The sequence below is a fragment of the Argentina anserina genome, chromosome 2 (genome assembly GCF_933775445.1).
Source record: "Argentina anserina chromosome 2, drPotAnse1.1, whole genome shotgun sequence".
Lineage (NCBI taxonomy): Eukaryota > Viridiplantae > Streptophyta > Magnoliopsida > Rosales > Rosaceae > Argentina > Argentina anserina.
Genome location: NC_065873.1, coordinates 22,037,660 through 22,056,202, shown reverse-complemented (window position 1 = coordinate 22,056,202; position 18,543 = coordinate 22,037,660). Strand labels below are relative to the sequence as shown.

General features: G+C 37.6%; 1 protein-coding gene across 1 annotated transcript; it reads left to right on the top strand.

Annotated features, from left to right (window-relative positions):
* Window positions 1-10,891: 10,891 nt before the first annotated feature.
* On the top strand, window positions 10,892-16,244 carry LOC126785310 (sucrose synthase 2). The gene is made up of 15 exons (XM_050510951.1): window positions 10,892-11,078; window positions 11,180-11,312; window positions 11,872-12,023; window positions 12,117-12,309; window positions 12,624-12,742; window positions 12,859-13,075; window positions 13,228-13,323; window positions 13,405-13,578; window positions 13,966-14,082; window positions 14,166-14,332; window positions 14,676-14,900; window positions 14,984-15,305; window positions 15,383-15,627; window positions 15,710-15,848; window positions 15,975-16,244. The coding sequence occupies exons 1-15, from the start codon at window positions 10,978-10,980 to the stop codon at window positions 16,011-16,013; spliced, it is 2,439 nt and encodes an 812-aa protein (XP_050366908.1). The 5' UTR covers window positions 10,892-10,977; the 3' UTR covers window positions 16,014-16,244.
* Window positions 16,245-18,543: the final 2,299 nt, after the last annotated feature.

Here is an 18,543-nt window from a genome sequence, read left to right as displayed (position 1 = left end):
TTAGACAAATAGTCGATCGTATCATCCCATATGAACGACACCTCCTTTTGCAATAGGGTACACATAGGTCTCGCCACCATTGAAAAATCCTTGATGAATCTCCTATAAAATCCTGCATGACCAAGGAAAGAACGAACCTCTCTCACAGTTGTGGGAGAGGGTAAGTGATGCACAATATCAACCTTAGCCTTGTCTACCTCAATACCCTTAGCAGATATAATATGTCCCAAAACTATCATTTGATTCACCATGAAATGACATTTTTCCCAATTAAGAACAATGTTAGTTTCTACACACCTTCTCAAGATTAACTCTAAGTTCTCTAAACATGCATCAAAGTCTTTTCCATAAACACTAAAATCATCCATAAAGACCTCAATGATATTTTTGATAAAGTCAGAGAAAATAGAAAGCATACATCGTTGAAATGTACCTGGTGCGTTGCACAAACCAAAAGGCATGCGTCGATAGGAAAAAGTGCCAAATGGACATGTAAATGTCGTCTTCTATTGATCCTCCGGATGAATGCATATCTCGTTGTACCCACTGTACCCATCTAGAAAACAATAGAACTCGTGTCTAGCTAATCTCTCCAACATCTGGTCCATGAACGGCAAAGGCATGTGATCCTTGCGTGTTGTAGCATTCAACTACCTATAATCAATGCACATCCTATGACCGGTTACCAACCTCTGGGGTACCAACTCATTCGCCTCATTTTTCACAACAGTCACCCCACTCTTCTTAGGCACAATTTGCACTGGTGAAATCCACTGACTGTCCGAGATACGATAGATCACTCCACAATCAAGCAGCTTGATCACCTCATCTTTCACGATTTTCATCATTGGTGGGTGCAATCTCCTCTGAGCATCACGTGTAGGCTTGGCGCCATCCTCCAAAAGTATCCTATGAACACAAGTTGTAGGGCTGATCCCCTTGATATCCGCCAAAGTCCATCCAATAGCGTTCTTGTTCCTCTTAAGCACATCAATCAATCTAGCTTCTTGCTGCTTACTCAGTGTTGATAACACAATAACTGGTAGAGTATCATTCTTTCCAAGGTACACATACTTCAAATGATCTGGAAGCTCCTTCAAATCTAACTTTGGGGCTTGTACCACAGATGGTAACAATTTATTAGTGGAAATGGGAATTGACAAGAAAGAGTGATACCTTTTGTATGGTTGAGCTTCAAGCTCATTCACTATTTCAAAAATTTTGGGCTCAAAGTCAGCCCACTCCTCTCTTGAGACACGGTCCCCATGCTTGTCAAATCCGGCCCCTTGCTCCATAGCTAATTGCTATGCTTTCAACGTCTCTGACATAACCTGTGCAATAGAATCATCCACAGAAAAACACGAGTTAATGTCAGAAACTGGGTACTTCATTACCTCAAAAATGTTGAAGCTGATAACATTTCCATCAAACTCCATCGTCAAACTTCCATTTGCAACATCGATACATGTCCTTGGAGTTCTCATGAACGGTCTCCCCAAAAGTAGTGGAGTTGTCTCCAAGGGTGATACCTCCATGTCTAGCACATATAAATATGCAGGAAAAATCAAGTGACTGACATGCACAAGGACATCCTCAACATACCCCTTAGGGTACTTGTTAGATCGATCTGCTAATTGAATAATCACATTATCATTCTTCAAAGGTCCTAATCCTAGTGATTGATAAACATTATATGGCATGACATTTATCGAAGCACCTAGATCAAGTATAACATTATCAAATAATGTGTTACCAATTTTATATGGGACAGAGAAACTTCCCGGATCCTTCATCTTAGGGGGTAGCTTCCTTTGTATGACAGCTGAAACTGTCTCATTCATCTTCACTACCTTTTCTTCACTAATTTGTCTTCTTGAAGTGCAAAGCTCCTTAAGAAATTTCGCATATTTAGGGATCTGCTTGATACACTCCAACAATGGAAGGTTAACTTGCACCTTCCTAAAGACCTCTAACACCTCCTCATCATATTTATCCTTCTTGCTCTTTGCAAACCTAGAAGGGAAAAGTACATACGAAATATGATTAGTTTTAACTAATTCATTTGAGTTAGTATTTGTACCTTTGTGTGCTTCATGGATCGGCACACTCTCCTTCTTGGAGGTAGCTGGATCTTTCTCCAAGACATTCATCATAGTCATCTCGTCACCCTCCTCAAGAACATGGGTTGTTTGGGCCTTCCTAGGAATACTAGGCCGCTCCTTTAGCTCGAGCCCACTCCTTGTCATGATAGCTTGGGCTTGCTCATTCTTTGGGTTAGGTATGACACCACTTGGTAACTTTCCTTGTTCAGAAAAATGGCTCATGAAGTCTACTACCTGGCCCATATGCGTTTTTAGCTCCGCAATGTCCTTCCTATTCGCTTGTTGACCCACCACCAAAGTTTGAGTCACGGTATTCAATTGACTTTGTCCAGCAACTAAAGATTTCAACATCTCATCATAATTAGGAGTATTAGCCATGTTGGGAGGTGAAACATTGAGTAGTTGAGCTTGTGGTCTAAACAAACCAGCCGGACGAGGCCCAAATTGCATAGCATTCTGATGTGGCCTTAGTACATTCTCATTATTGGACCACCGAAAGTTTGGATGATCACGTAGACCAGGGTTGTAGGTATTCGAAAATGGATTGTACCTCTGACCTCCTTGATAACCAAGGGCATTGACTTCCTCATACCCTCCACTAGAAGCAACTTGAGGACACTGATCAGTAGGGTGCCCATCCGTACAGATTCCACAAACTTGAGCTCCACTAGTCTTCATGAAATGGCTCATCATCTTGGATAACTTGTCAACCTTGTTCTCTAGAGCAGAGCTTGAACTTGAGTTGGTCTCATGTACCTGCCGTGCAGAACTAGTTGATGTTCCAAATTGTTGGTTGTTCATAGCTCTCTTCTCCAAAAGATCCTTTGCTACTACATTGCTCTTGTCCAAAAACGATTCACCAGCAGCTGAATCAAGGAACTCTCTTTCCATTTATAGCAATCCTTCATAGAAATACTGAAGCAACATACCTTCTCTAATCCCATGGCCTGGGCATGATGCTACAAGAGATTTGAACCTCTCATAGTAATTGTAGAATGACTCATCTGGTCCTTGCTTGATTCCTGTTATCTGCTTCCTGATGTGTGTCACCCTTGATGAGGGAAAATACTTCGACAAAAACTCATTGACCATTGTTGTCCATGAAGTAATCCTACCAGCAGGTACCTCAAACAACCACTTTTGAGCACGATCCTCCAATGAGTAAGGAAACGCTCTCATCTTCACAATCTGAATGTCTGCTCCTCTAGGGCACATAGTCTCACAGTTGAACTGGAACAGAGTGAGATGTTGATTGGGGTCATCTCCTGAGAGACCATGGAACTTAGGCAAATGATGCAGGAACCCACTCTTCAACTCAAAATCACTCGTCTTGCCCTCCTCTGAAACATGGTACGCTAAGTTAGAGGATGATGTCCCCCCAACTGCGCCTTCTACTTGGCCATTCAGCTCTCTGATCGATGCCATTTCTAGTTTTGAAACTAGGTTTTCCTTTGTTCGGCTTTGAACTGTGGGCACTGGATCAGGTAAATCGAAATTCAATTGGCCCAAAGGACACAGACTTGTCAACAATTCTAACTCTGGATCCTCAAAGAACAATGGATTGAGCCGACATGCCAACACGTCCAAAGACATGTCCACAGACCACAAAAAATGTTTTAACATTGATAGAGCGTTTTATTAAAACGTCTATAATAAACCATGTAACATCATTATTAGTATAGAATAAGCAGGGATCGTTCAGTCCGAAGAATTGAAGGGAACTCTAAACTTTTAGTGTTAACAAATAATTAGGGGTTTGAGATTGATTATTAACTATTAAAATAAAACCTAAATTATTATTTACATGATCGACTTCTCTTTAACAAACTAAAACCAAATTTACCATTACACCACATAATTACAAGTTCGAACCTATCATGCATTCTAATTCGACCAATTACATACTTTTTAGACACCAATACAATTAGAGCCTTAGGGGATCATCTAATCGTGCAAGATTTCAATTAACATTTAGACTGACTTAGGGCCTAATCTAAATTTGCATGCAATCGAATTCAATAACACTTAGAGTAGAAATGAAACAAGATTACATTTAAGCACCAAATCTTTGTTGGAGACATGTTTCATGTATGGCGTCACCCACAATGGTTTCACATGTAAATTTCCAGAATTTTTACCACTTTTAATCAACACAAATCGAACCTACTTAGGGCATGATTCGATTTGTGTCAATATGGTTGATGAATCTAGCACTCAAACACAATCTTAGGGAATGCATCCAAGCACTAAATTTATATGCACATATCTGAAAATTATCTAAAAGTATGAGAAAGATGATTAGAACACAACAATAGATATACAAACTCATTAATTATAGAAAACCATCAATTCGGCAAAGATCCAAAATCCAATAAAACAATCTGAAAATTTCGATTCTTAATACAAAACAATAATCTCACACAAACATCATACTACAATCTTCATAGACAAAGTATTGTAAAAAATCAAAAACAAACAAACCCACGGAGAAGAGTTGCGAGAATCACACGTTATATGAACCTTAGAGGTGTATCTTCAATAGTGATTTTCGGTGGAGATGGAATTGCTATATGGGGGAGGATGGATTGTTGTTTTGACGAAGGATGTTTGAGGTAGTATTTTGGTAGAGTTTTGGCTCTTGAATGCAAATGAGAAGTGATTTTATTTGAGAGATGAAACCATGTATATATAGAGGAAAGAATGACGGTAGTTGCATCTTTCCTCATATTATAATGCAATGTTTTAATCCCTTAAATCATGCTATGTTTTGCTCCCTAAAACATGCCATACTTTAATCCCTAAAACATGCCATACTTTAATCTCTAAAACATGCCATGTTTTATTCCCTAAATGATCATCTTCTATTTAATTGTTGCATGATTTGGCTCTATCTCTTTTTCTTTAATTATCTCTTCAATCAAATCTGAAAATAAGAAAATAAAATCATAAGTAAGAGATAATTAGTTTCAAAACCTAACAAGGATTCCTAGTCAAACTAGGACTCTAAATCAATTATGCGTTTTTAACTCATGTAAGCACAAAAATGCATCCAATACCGCCCAAGACTCTTACTACGACTCAATAGTATAACAATAAGGGCAAACAAAGTACAAATTGAGGTAAAAACATGTTAAGAACCTCGCACAAAGTGCTCCTATCAAACATAACTCAACTTAAAACCACGTACAAACAATCATCACATGATATTGTACAAATCAAATTGACATGCTCAAATAAATAAATATCAACGCTATAATGAACTCGTTAGCAAACAGAAATTACGATAGTATATAATATAGCAAACTATATATATATGTATCTATTTTACCAATTATACACATACACAATCCATTATATCATATATATATCATAGTTCATTATTTTAAATTTAGCGCAATCATGAATCTCCGCAAGGGTATATTCATCACTGTGAGATTTTACTCACCTTATTTCCTGCGTGCAACTTCCACGACACTGAAAGTAGTTTCCTCACTCGTTTCGTTAGTCACCTAATAGCATGATAAAATACTTATAAAATGATACGTAAAATATCAGGTGACGATTTCAGTACAGCTAAAAGTTGTTCATAAAACATTGTTCACAGAACACTGTTCATGTTTACTGTTTTACTAAACACTGTTCAAATGTACTTTTTTACTAAAACACTGTTCACATTTAATGTTTTACCGAACTCTGTTTACATTTACTGGTCACAGAACACTGTTTACAATACTATTCATGCGTCACCACTGTTCACCGACCGCCACCAATAACCACCAAATTTTTCCACCACAATCTAAATGACATTCCTACCAACTTCCTAGTTCACCACAAAGTCTAGTTATAAGCCTAAACACTTCAATTTAACAAAAACCGAAAACTCCCAATTTAAAATTTAAGATTTCTTTTCTTCGATTCTCATAGCACACAATGATTGGGGTTAAATATTTTGGAGGGTTTGTAGTATGGAAGGAGACCTTGAAAATGGGACAAGAATCGTACCGATTGGTTGCCGGAGGAGGGAGATCCGACGAGTTGAAGTTCGGCAAAATATGCTTTTTCGGGAGAACTTCCGTGCTTCACTGCTCCTAACCGGCGGCGAGATGGCGGGTGGCGCTACCACCAATCGATAGGGGATGCAGCAACCTTTCAAACATGACCGGTGCGCCGCTCTATGGTGGCCGGACGGCGGATATTCGACCGCCCAAAGTCAGCCACTCGAAGAGAGAAAAATCTGGGATTTTCGTGTATGAACAGTACCCGATCCGAAATTTCAGATTTTTCTCCATTTTTCTCTTTAATTCCCCTATTTATACTATTTTCCAAAAATGTCCAAATACCTTTTGATTCTTCACTTCTTCGTACGAACTCAGATTTAGGCGTGCCACGTGTCTACGAATTCATATAGACGGCTCTACAACTTTCATGTAAGAAGTTTTCTAAGAAACCCAATGAGTCAAAAGTCAACTCTTAGACTCGTCAAATTGAACGTTTCCGAAAAATTAATATTTCGAACCCTTTCGTTTTCATCCTCGTCTAATAAAATTGGACAATGACTGTAATAACCCAATTTTTCGAAGTGAATATTGGTTTGTTTTAAGTTCATAAATTCGTGAAATTTATTTAAACGAATTTTGTACGCTTCGCGAAGTGGCATATCGAGAACGAAAACGTTATCGTAACGTTTATTTAGAAAAACGTTACGTTTCCGTGACGTGAATATCGACTTTTACTCCGTCGATCGCACGAAAGTTGTAGAGCTCGTCGATACGAGTTCGTGGACGCGTCACGCGTTCGAATCAAATGTCATACGTCAAACTTATTAATGACGGAAGTTCGTTTCCGATTTTGGAAACAGGTATAAATAGACAATTAATGGAACTAAGGTTTCCATTTCAGGAAACCACCCCGCGCGTCCCTCTTTTCCTTTCTCCCTTCTCTCTCTTCCTCCCCGAGCTCTCTCTCCCTCCCTCATAGTCTACGCCGGCGATCTCGCCGACCAGCCCACCGTGGGCCACACTGCCTATCCCAAAAGGATCGCTCAACCCTCCGTAGTCGACCCTAAGGCGGCGACGCTCCATTTCGCCGTCATGAGCCTACACCACGCCCCCGAGCCTCCCTCTGCGTCGCACCAAGACTTCCCTCCTCCGGGCGACGTGGCCATCACCACCGGCCCTACGCCCTCGCTGGTCCGACCCCATCATCCTCCAAGCACGACGTGACCCATCACGCCGCCGAGGAGCCGTATCGACGCACGAGGACCCTGTGAAGAACTCGCCGGTGATTCCACCACTTCTGGCGCCATTCGAGCTCCGATCTAGGTAATGATGCATTCTAATTCATGGTTGTGATGTTTGTGGATGGATTTGAGTGGTTTGGATGGAGAATTGAGCATATCGGAGGAGAAGATGAATTGGTGAACACCGCCGCCTTAGGTGGCGCGTGTGAGAGAGTGAGGTAGTGTAGGGGTGGCCTTGGGAAGGGCGGAGGAAGGAAGGGGAGAGATTTGGGGCGGCGGTGGCGTGCTATGCGCCGGCTTTAGGTTCGGCGCGTGGGTCCCACGCGCTGCCACAGTGAGTGGCGCGTGAGCGCCACGCGCGGTCTCCGGCGAGTGGCGCGTGTATCCCACGCGCCGTCACGTGCGGCGGCGCGTGAACAGTGACTTCGACACAGTAAATTGTAACATTTTTTTTACGTACGGTGAATGTAAAAAAAGTAATTTACGTACATTAAAATTAAATTTTATTTACGTATGGTAAATGTAAATTATTTTCAGTAAATGTAAAAAGTAATTTTAGAAGGGTAAATCAGTAATTAATATTTACTGAGACAGTATTTACATTTAAATAGTATTTATACGTAATCAGTATGTACTCGTATAATAATACATAATGGATGTGTATTTATACAGTAATACATAAATGGTGAATATGTGAATAGTGCTCAGTGAATAGTAGTCAGTAAACAGTAAATTCGTAAAACCAGAAATTGTTGAACACTAACCGATTATTACTGTTTCGGCATTTAAAGGTTTACAAAACGTTTCTAAATTCTTTTCTTATCTTTTCAAGGTGATCGATAAATCAAATAAATGAATTAACTTCGGAAATTGTGGAATTACGCTCGAGTTGATTAGGTGAGTAAAATCTCACATATTTACGAATCTACCCTTGCGGTGATTTCAAGATTTTGCAAGAGTTTTAAATATTGAAATACGACATGTATATGATATAGTGGAATATATGTATATTTGTATAAATGGTAAATAAGTACATATATATATATAGTTTGCTATATTATATACTGTTATGAATTCATTGTGAATATGTCATTTTGATGACGAAATTTATATACCGAGCATGTGATTTAATTTGTACAATATGAGGTGTGATTATTGTACGTGGTTAACATGGTGTTTGTTAAAACGTTTTGTCTTCGGACGTGTTTATGAAATATGACATGTATATGATATAGCAGATTATATATATATTGTATAAATGGTAAATAGGTACATATATATAGTTTGCTATATAATATACTGTTATGATTTTATCGTTATGATGTCATTTTGATGACGAAATTTATATATCGAGCATGTGATTTTGATTTGTAAAATATGTGGTGTGATTATTGTACGTGATTTTAACATGGAGATTGTTAAAATGTTGATTTGTCTTCAAACTTGATTTTTGTACAATATGAGGTGTGATTATTGTACGTGATTTTAACATGGAGATTGTTAAAATGTTGATTTGTCTTCGGACTTGATTTTTGTACAATATGAGGTGTGATTATTGTACGTGATTTTAACATGGAGATTGTTAAAATGTTGATTTGTCTTCGGACTTGATTTTTGTACAATATGAGGTGTGATTATTGTACGTGATTGGCATGTCGGAACCTAGCCTTTGGCCGGACGAAAGTTACGATACAATTAGAGCTCTAGTCTGTCTGCCGGAGTACTGCATGTGAGGTAACAGGTGGTTATCGACTCATGAGTACTCACATTTTTGGATGTTGGGTAGCAGGTGGTTGCCCAATATCGGCGGTGTACTATGTGAGGGGTAACAGATGTGTACCAGCGTTCATTAGTACCCGTATTATAAATGTATTTGGGTAACCAGAAAGGTTGCCAAATTTCTCATGAGCACTTCATTTCATATATTTTTAGGACAAGCAGATGGACCGTCCATTGACTCATGAGTGCATTTATATTTGTTGATTTGTGGATTTTCGTATATATTGATATGCGAGTTATATTTTCATTTTACTCATATGAGCTATAAGCTTACCGAGTTTGTGTTTACAATCCCGGTGCACCAATTCGATGGTGTAGAGGATAATTCCGCAGGTGTTGATTAGTGGAAATTGAGAGACGACTCCGAAGACTCGAAGTTGTTCATTATCCTGCTTGTGGTGAGGTTTCTATTGTGGATTTGTGTATGAGAACTTGTGAGGATTTATTTGTGGGTTTGTGAGGAATATTACATTTCCATTTATGTAATGTTGAATTATAAATTGATTTGTAATAATTGGTTGTCTGAGTTATATTGCGAACTCAGTAATGATCCGATGTGCATTTAAAATGATTTCGATTCATTGAGATTGTTTTGGTGTATTACGACTTGAATATTTTGAGTTTTCATGCTCGAAATTTTATGGTCGTTACAATGACCAACTATTAACTCTTTGAAAATTTGATATGAATTTTCGGGATATTACAAAGAAAAATCCGGTTATATTACTTGGGTATCACTTTAGTAGCGGTTCAGTGAATAATAAGATTTCTCACCAACTAGATTAGGATAAATAATATTCAAAGCATCGATTGTGATTTGTGAAAGTTTATAAGATCTTATCCGAGTTGTCAATTTTCTACTAGAACTAGTCCTAGCTAGTGACCGAAGAATAAGCTTGTGATTTTCTGAGGGACGTCGACCAACTCAGCAAACTTTGATTCATATAAATACGATAAAGAATAGTGGATAGTTATCATGATATGATTCCAATTTGTCATGCCCTGTACAACCCGAAACCAGATAGTCACAGTTTGATGGTTTACGTACACAATGAATGAATGCTGCAACTACAACGGCACTTAGAAATGGATAGTCCCCCGACTGAATTGAAATAGGAACAGGAGCGCAATGTAGAATAGCATCATTTGTCTCTTGAATATCGAAGTTTTGAACTGTTAGGATTCAAACCTAATCTCTTACCGATTCTATTACACGCGGTGGCCGGTTTAATCTAATTAAGCAGTCTTCAAATAATCAAATCAATTGTAGATTGTTGCTAAGCAACTAATTTTTTTTATTGAATCTATGTAGCAGGCGTCGAGTTTCTTAATTTGTTAACTGGTTGTTGTCTTTAAGTTACCTTCATATCAATATATTCGGAAAGTTGTGTTATTGTTGTTGCTAACTGTTCACAATAGTCGAGTTATTTTTTTTTTGTATGTGATTGTTATATTTAAAAGGGCAACACATTACTAGTAAGTTTTTTCGATAATGAACACATTGCTAGTAAGTTTCTCGTGAATATATTGTTGTAGAGATCTATGATAATTAGTTAATTAAGCCCTGCACCAACCAGCAGTTTAGCAAAAACAATGAGATTTTGTCATCAGTTTATCTAGGACTGCCAGATGCCTTGAACCAAGCGGAGAAAAGTATTCTTGTTCTATTCCTTGAACTCCCAATTCATTAGTCACAAGTCCGTCTCTGAAAGATAAGGCAAATCCAAAGTCCTCCACTATATATAAACCCGTGCCTTCTCGTACGCTCCCACGTCTCCAGTTCAGACAGTTACATTCATTTTCACCAAAACCACAGTAGACAACAAAGAAGAAGAGAGCGAGCTTGCAAATTCAATCATGGCGAATGGCCGTAAGCTCACCCGTATTCCGAGCATGAGGGAGCGCGTGGAGGACACTCTCTCCGCTCACCGCAACGAAATCGTCGCCCTCCTCTCCAGGTTAGCTCGCTTTACTCAATTCACTTTTGCTACAGTTGAAATTTGTAGAGTTTACTGAGTTGCGGTGCGGTTAGGTTACTGAGTTTTTGTTGGTTGTGAAGGTATGTGGCTCAAGGAAAAGGGATACTGCAACCGCATGACCTGATCGATGAGCTTGAGAAACTGATCAGTGATGACGAAGCTAGGGTGACGCTCACCGAAGGTCCTTTTGGTGAAGTCCTCAAGTCAGCACAGGTTTGTTCTAGTTCATATAGTTTTCGCGCTTCGAATCGATATTTCTGATGATCATTTTGAATTATGTACTGATTATGTGTATTTGAAGTTAGTGAAGAACTTGATGGTTTGTTTTATATAATCTGTTTATTTATTTTGTTGTGATTAGTCTTGAATTGACCAGAGATTCGGTTTGCTTAGCTAAAATTTAACCGACTGCTACGTAGTACTCTGTACTGTAGTAATCGAGGCTAAAATTAGAAAGTTTAGTTCTGTTTACAGCTATTTAATTCGTCCTTCAATTGATTATTTTGATATTCATACAATTTCGAAGCTGAATTATAATATTGTGGTCGTCCGGTGGCCTATTTTCTTCTATGATTTGTTCAAAACTGCAGCGGAAAATATTAAGGAATTGAGTGATGATAGTTTCAGTATACTTGTTATATCCTTGATTATTTTAGAATATAGATGAGGACTTATATTGTTTGTATTCTATCCTTGTATGCATTTATCATGTAAATTAGCTTTACATGAATAAGAAATTTAACAGAGATTTTTGGTGGTATTTTGGTGTCAGGAAGCCATTATTCATCCTCCATTTGTGGCTCTAGCAGTTCGGCCAAGACCAGGTGTATGGGAGTTTGTTCGTGTTAATGTTAATGAGCTCAGTGTGGAACAATTGACTGTTTCTGAATATCTTGCATTTAAGGAAGAACTTGTAGATGGGAGGTAAGTAAATTTTCCTTATGTGACGTATATGCGCCTAGTCACAAGTTGCATCTTCTCTAACGGAATTTTATTTTCCTGTTTGATATATATTAGGTCTCATGACAGGTATGTACTTGAGCTTGATTTTGAACCTTTCAACGCTAATTTTCCTCGTCCCAACCGGTCATCATCCATTGGGAATGGTGTTCAATTTCTCAATCGCCACCTTTCTTCAATGTTGTTCTGTAACAAGGACTGTTTGGAGCCATTACTGAATTTTCTTAGAGCACACACATATAAAGGGCATGTAAGTTGTTGAGCAAGGCTTTAAAAAGCATTATATCAGTTCCTTAATTGGTGATTGTAGTTTGCTTTTGCTGAATTTTTCACAATATCTATTACGAATTTGACTGTTGAAAAGTACAGTATCATAACTATTATTTGCTCATTCTTAAGAGTCTGTATATCCTTTACTACTTTTTACAAGTTTTCATTCATAATACATGTCTTATAACCTAACTTGGACATAATTTCTGTAATAAAGGACTGATGAAATTATCGTGTGTTTTTGTGAGAGGACTTCATTGATATACTTAATCTAATGAGAAAAGATATTTGCAGGCACTGATGTTGAATGATCGCATACATAGCGTATCCAAGCTTCAGTCAGCGTTGGTTAAGGCTGAGGATAAACTTTCCAAAGTTCCATCTGAGACACCCTTTTCTGAGTTTGAATATGTGTAAGCTTATTTCCAGAGTGACAACAACCACACACGTTATGTCTTAATTAGTTTTTTTTCCTCTCTGCAACTGCCACACCCAATTTGATATCTCTTGTGTTTCTTCATTTATTAAGATTACAAGGATTGGGTTTTGAGCGAGGTTGGGGAGACACTGCAGAACATGTATTGGAGATGATGCATCTTCTCTTAGATATCCTACAGGCTCCTGATCCTTCTGCCTTGGAGACATTTCTTGGGAGAGTACCTATGGTTTTTAATGTTGTCATTTTGTCTCCTCATGGATACTTTGGGCAAGCAAATGTCTTAGGCTTACCCGACACTGGTGGGCAGGTATTACTTCTCATTTTCTTTTTAAATAAGCTAGCTGCATTCTACAATGTGTGTACTCTTATTCAGGTTTAATGTTCTATATATAAGCGTTAAGACGTCAGTTGTCAATGTAATTGTTAAAATAAGAACTACTTATATGATATTATATGCAGGTTGTCTATATACTGGATCAAGTACGTGCCCTTGAGAATGAAATGATTAAAAGAATTAAGAGGCAAGGATTAAACTTCAATCCACGAATCCTTATTGTAAGTGTCTTTATCGTTAATGCAAGAATGTAGGTTGCTAATTTCTGTGAAGTTAATGGATGTTTATGCTCCTGGTCCTAGGTAACCAGGCTAATACCAGATTCCAAAGGAACTACGTGCAACCAGCGGCTAGAAAGAGTCACTGGAACAGCGCACAGCCATATTTTGCGAGTTCCTTTTAGATCAGAGAATGGAATTCTTCGTAAATGGATCTCAAGGTTTGATGTATGGCCTTATTTGGAGACCTTTGCTGAGGTAAACATGTACACAACTCTTTTAATTTAATACTAAATGATGTGGAATTAATCCCCAGAGGTTGAGAAGGGCATCACATATGTTTCAATAAGATTCCATACTCACCGTCATCCTTTTTTAAGTAGCTAGTAAATCTACCAATTTGTTGTGTTCATGAAGTAATTCAATGATTTAACTTGTACATCTGCATTACTATCATAGAAAATTAATCCATGTCATTTCACTGCTGCCACTGCACTAGCCATTTCCTTTCTATCAACACTTCCTGTATCATGCTGATAGCACATGACTTTGTTTAGTCATTCTGCACCTAGAATCATATAAAACGATATTGTATTCTATTTTTCAATCAATTTCATGCTTTCTCATTGTTGTTCATGTTACCAGGATGTTGCAGGTGAAATTACTGCCGAGTTGCAGGGATATCCAGATTTTATTATTGGAAATTACAGTGATGGAAATCTTGTTGCCTCTTTGTTGGCTTATAAAATGGGAGTTACACAGGTTTAGTATTTCTTATTAACTTCAAGGTTCATCATATTATCCAACAAGATTGTTATCTAACTATTTAGTTTCGACATGTGCAGTGCACCATTGCGCATGCTTTGGAGAAAACTAAATATCCGGATTCAGATATCTACTGGAAAAAGTTCGATGAGAAATATCACTTCTCTTGTCAATTCACAGCTGACCTTATAGCCATGAACAATGCAGATTTCATAATCACGAGCACATACCAAGAGATTGCGGGAACGTAAGTCTTTTTCTTATGTTATTCTTTTCTTATGGGATGTAACATGATGTTGATGTTCTTGTCTAATTTTCTTAGCAGAAATTGTACATTAGCTGTGCCATTGTTGGATGTGTTCAATCTTATCTACTTTGGTGTATTGGCCATGCTAAGTACACTAGTCTGTGTGTGTCCTTTTTTAGTTTTTAAATATCTTATTACCAGGAAAAATGATATTCAGCATCACATCTTAATTTAGCACTAATACTGCCTACAAAATTTGGAATGCATCTTCTACTCCAAATACATCTTACTTTCTCTTGTTGTATTGTTGTTAATATTTACGGTGGCTTATCCATTCTTTCAGGAAGAACACTGTTGGACAATATGAGAGCCATAGCTCTTTCACTCTTCCGGGGTTGTACCGTGTTGTTCATGGCATTAATGTTTTTGATCCAAAGTTCAATATCGTGTCTCCCGGGGCAGATATGAGCATTTATTTCCCTTACTTTGAAAAGGAAAAGAGACTTACATCCCTCCATAGTTCCATTGAGAAGTTGCTTTATGATCCTGAGCAGAATGATGAGCACATGTGAGTTCCTTCATAGAATTTTGAGTGCTAGTAATTTGTGGCAGTAACTAGATTATATATTTTTTTTTCTTTTATTCTTCCAGTGGTCTTCTGAAGGATCCATCAAAACCCATCCTATTTTCTATGGCAAGGCTGGACCACGTGAAAAACATGACTGGGTTGGTTGAGTCCTATGGTAAGAATGCCAAACTAAGGGAACTGGTAAACCTTGTCTTGGTGGCTGGTTATAATGATGTGAAGAAGTCGAAAGATAGAGAAGAGGCTGTGGAGATTGAAAAGATGCATGATCTCATTAAGGAGTACAACTTGGATGGTCAAATTCGGTGGATATCTTCCCAAACTAATCGAGCACGTAATGGTGAGCTATATCGTTACATTGCAGATACTGGAGGTGCTTTTGTTCAGGTACACGACCTGTCAATTTTCCTTCATCTATAACCACTTGGGCAATCTGATTTACTTTGCTTAGTCTGTAATTGTAGCCTGCACTGTATGAAGCTTTTGGACTCACAGTTATTGAGGCCATGACTTGTGGCCTTCCAACATTTGCCACAATCCATGGTGGTCCAGCCGAGATCATTGAGCACAGTATATCTGGATTTCATATTGATCCGTATCACTCTGAACAGATGGCTGTAATTATGGCTGATTTCTTTCAACGTAGCAAGGAGGATCCTAGCTACTGGAAGAAAATATCAGATGGAGGCCTGAAAAGAATTTATGAAAGGTTGGTAACTTACTGTTGTCTGAATGTATGCTGCTCAACGTCCTGTTACTTGCAGTTGAACGAAACATTTGTAACTTTGTAGGTACACATGGAACATTTATTCTGAAAGGCTAATGACCCTGGCTGGTGTTTATGGTTTCTGGAAGTATGTGTCGAAGCTTGAAAGGCTCGAGACCAGGCGATATCTCGAGATGTTCTACATTCTGAAGTTCCGTGATTTGGTGAGTAATAGAAGATGTAAACATAATCTAGAATTTAGGACATAAAATTTGACAGTTTACTGCCACTTTTTGCTGAAGATTTACAGTTCTATCTTTCTCATGATCATAATGCATGTTTTGTTTCAGGTGAAAACTGTTCCTCATGCAAGCGATGATCCACATTAAGGCATGAAGCTACAACTGCTCAACGATGACTTCCACAAGGTAATAGTTGTACAAATGAAATAAAGTTACTCCTGTGTGTACCATGTAAAACTCCTTGCAAGCTCTTCTTTAGCAATTTTGATGTTATGTTCCAATAAATTTGTAATGGAACTCTTCATATGGCATATATCCCAAAGAAAAAACTGTTCAACAAGATTCTCCAGAAAAAGGAATTTCCCTCATGGATACAAAGTCTAGTGCCATTATTGTTTGTAATGTCTTTTGGTTCCTTCTAGTTCCCTTTCTTCTAAACTCGAATCGTATCCCCACCACACTAGGATTGAGATCAGAAACTATGAGAGGCCTAGACCATGTGACCATCTCCCCCCAGTCCGATATGAAAGACCAGAGACCAAGACTAGCCACTTTTTTCTCGCGCCAAAACACACGTCTGACACAACTGGGTACTGACAAGCCTGCCTACAGACATATGCAGCTTGTTTGACTTTATGATACCATTGCAGAGTTACAGCACAACGCCACAACCCCAGCAGCTCTCACATGCCACCATATTATCTTTCTTTTTCTCTTGATCTCTCCCTTCTATGTCTTTTATCCACGCCCTTTTCAATGGTCAATTACTCGTTAACCACCAACGGTCAAATATTTAATCACAACATTATCTATAGTACCAGCCAATCTTAATCTTCATAACAATGTTTTTCTTGTTAATTAACAACTGTAGTGTTCCTACTTATTGTTGTGAGATTTTAATTAAACTCGCAAACACACGAATCATCGTTAGTATAGTCTGCAAGTACGAGGTTGTTCCAACTAGGAATTGAGAATCGATTTAGTTCTAACTTATTTAATTTAAACTAATAACACAAAAACAATGAAGATATGATTTTCAGATTTTCAAATAACGAGTGATACGAGAGTTAAAGGATGAAACAAACAAGATATAACCTAGGGTATCATAATCAACCGCTAACAATCATATTTATGTATCGATGCAACTAATGGATTCTTTCGTCTCTCAAGTACTCTAGACCATATTTTTCCTTAAGTGTATGATGTTCTCTCTCTCGGGTAAATGTCGTATATCCTAACTATGTAGTCTATCATTCTCGGGTATAAATTTAACATGCAAAACTTATTACGTTCTAGAACTTATTCATCTTTGCTTCCAATTTATCTTTGAATTATTATATGCAAAGTCCTAAGGTGATCAATCAGATAACTTAAACATAAAACATCAATTCAAATAGTAAGTGAGAATTCATCATAAATAAACTATAAATCAATTAATAAACCATTAAACCTACATAAACAATCATAATAGAGTATCATCCTAACCCTAGAAAAATGTTTAACAAACTACAACTATGAAAAACATTAAAAAAAATGGAATGACAAAGATGGATGAATGATCTCTGCTCCTTAGGTGTCTACATTGTGTTCTGGAAACCTCTTATATGAAATGTGTGTTCCCTTATATAGGGAAGATTATTGCTCATCTTTGACTTCAGTTTCCTTGCAAGACTTCGGTTTTAGACTCTTAACTTGATATGGAATGGGAAAACCTTGAAATATCTTTTGTAAAAGTAGGAATCCATGTACTGTTTGCATCTTCATCTGAATCATTGACCTTAATGTATTGAAATTGAATGAACTTAGCAACACAACTTGAGTTCAACATGAATGCTAATGAACCCGAGCAGATTTCATATCAGACCTCTCGTCACTCAAACTATCATAACTTCCTCTTAATGTATCGAAATCAAAATATGTAAAAATCCTATAAAAAAATATACTTGTGCATCTTTCCAATGATATATGGCTCATGGTTTGATTCGATCTACAACTCTCACAGTAGCTCAGCAAAGTTAAATATTCTGCACTTGCAGATTTTGACAATGAATAATATAATTGTCATCTAATCTTTGTTAGTGTTGTAGGGAAAATAGAATTGGTCTACTCATCTCATTGATATTTCCCCTTATATAAGGTTCAGGATTACAATAGGAATAAATGGTAATTAAAACTACATAATGCTGATTGATCCGTTACATCCGTTGATCATAAACGTCATAAACTCATTTCATTATTTACTTTAATGAAGTCACAATAATGGTGTTTTTTCTTCAACAGTTGCTAATTTTAGCTTATTTTCTTCTCTCTTTGAACTAAAACCTATAAACACTAAAATAACATAAATCAACCATAAATGAGAACTAAACATATAAACTATGGATATGATGTATAGAAATATATCACTTATGGTCTTCAAGTATTTGGCTTAGGGGGTTTAGGGTAACGGAATGTCTACGTTAGAACTCGGGTTCATTTACTATGGAACAGTCCAGTACGGTCTATGAGATAAGTTTGATTTGGATATGAGATACATGGAGATTATTTGACAATTTGCTCTTGAATTATACCATTTCGAACTAGCTTTTCATGGGGCAGAACATCCGACATTTTGTAGTTTTATCTCCGGAGAACTAATTCGAGCCAATTGATTGTGAGTTAAACAGTGGAAAGCAAA

What these genes read in the sequence shown, in the direction of transcription:
- LOC126785310 (XM_050510951.1), top strand. Translation starts at nt 10,978, where the DNA reads ATGGCGAATGGCCGTAAGCTCACCCGTATTCCGAGCATGAGGGAGCGC. An exon ending in ATCGTCGCCCTCCTCTCCAG is followed by an intron (nt 11,079 to 11,179) that starts GTTAGCTCGCTT and finishes TTGGTTGTGAAG; the next exon opens with GTATGTGGCTCAAGGAAAAG. An exon ending in CTGAAAAGAATTTATGAAAG is followed by an intron (nt 15,628 to 15,709) that starts GTTGGTAACTTA and finishes GTAACTTTGTAG; the next exon opens with GTACACATGGAACATTTATT.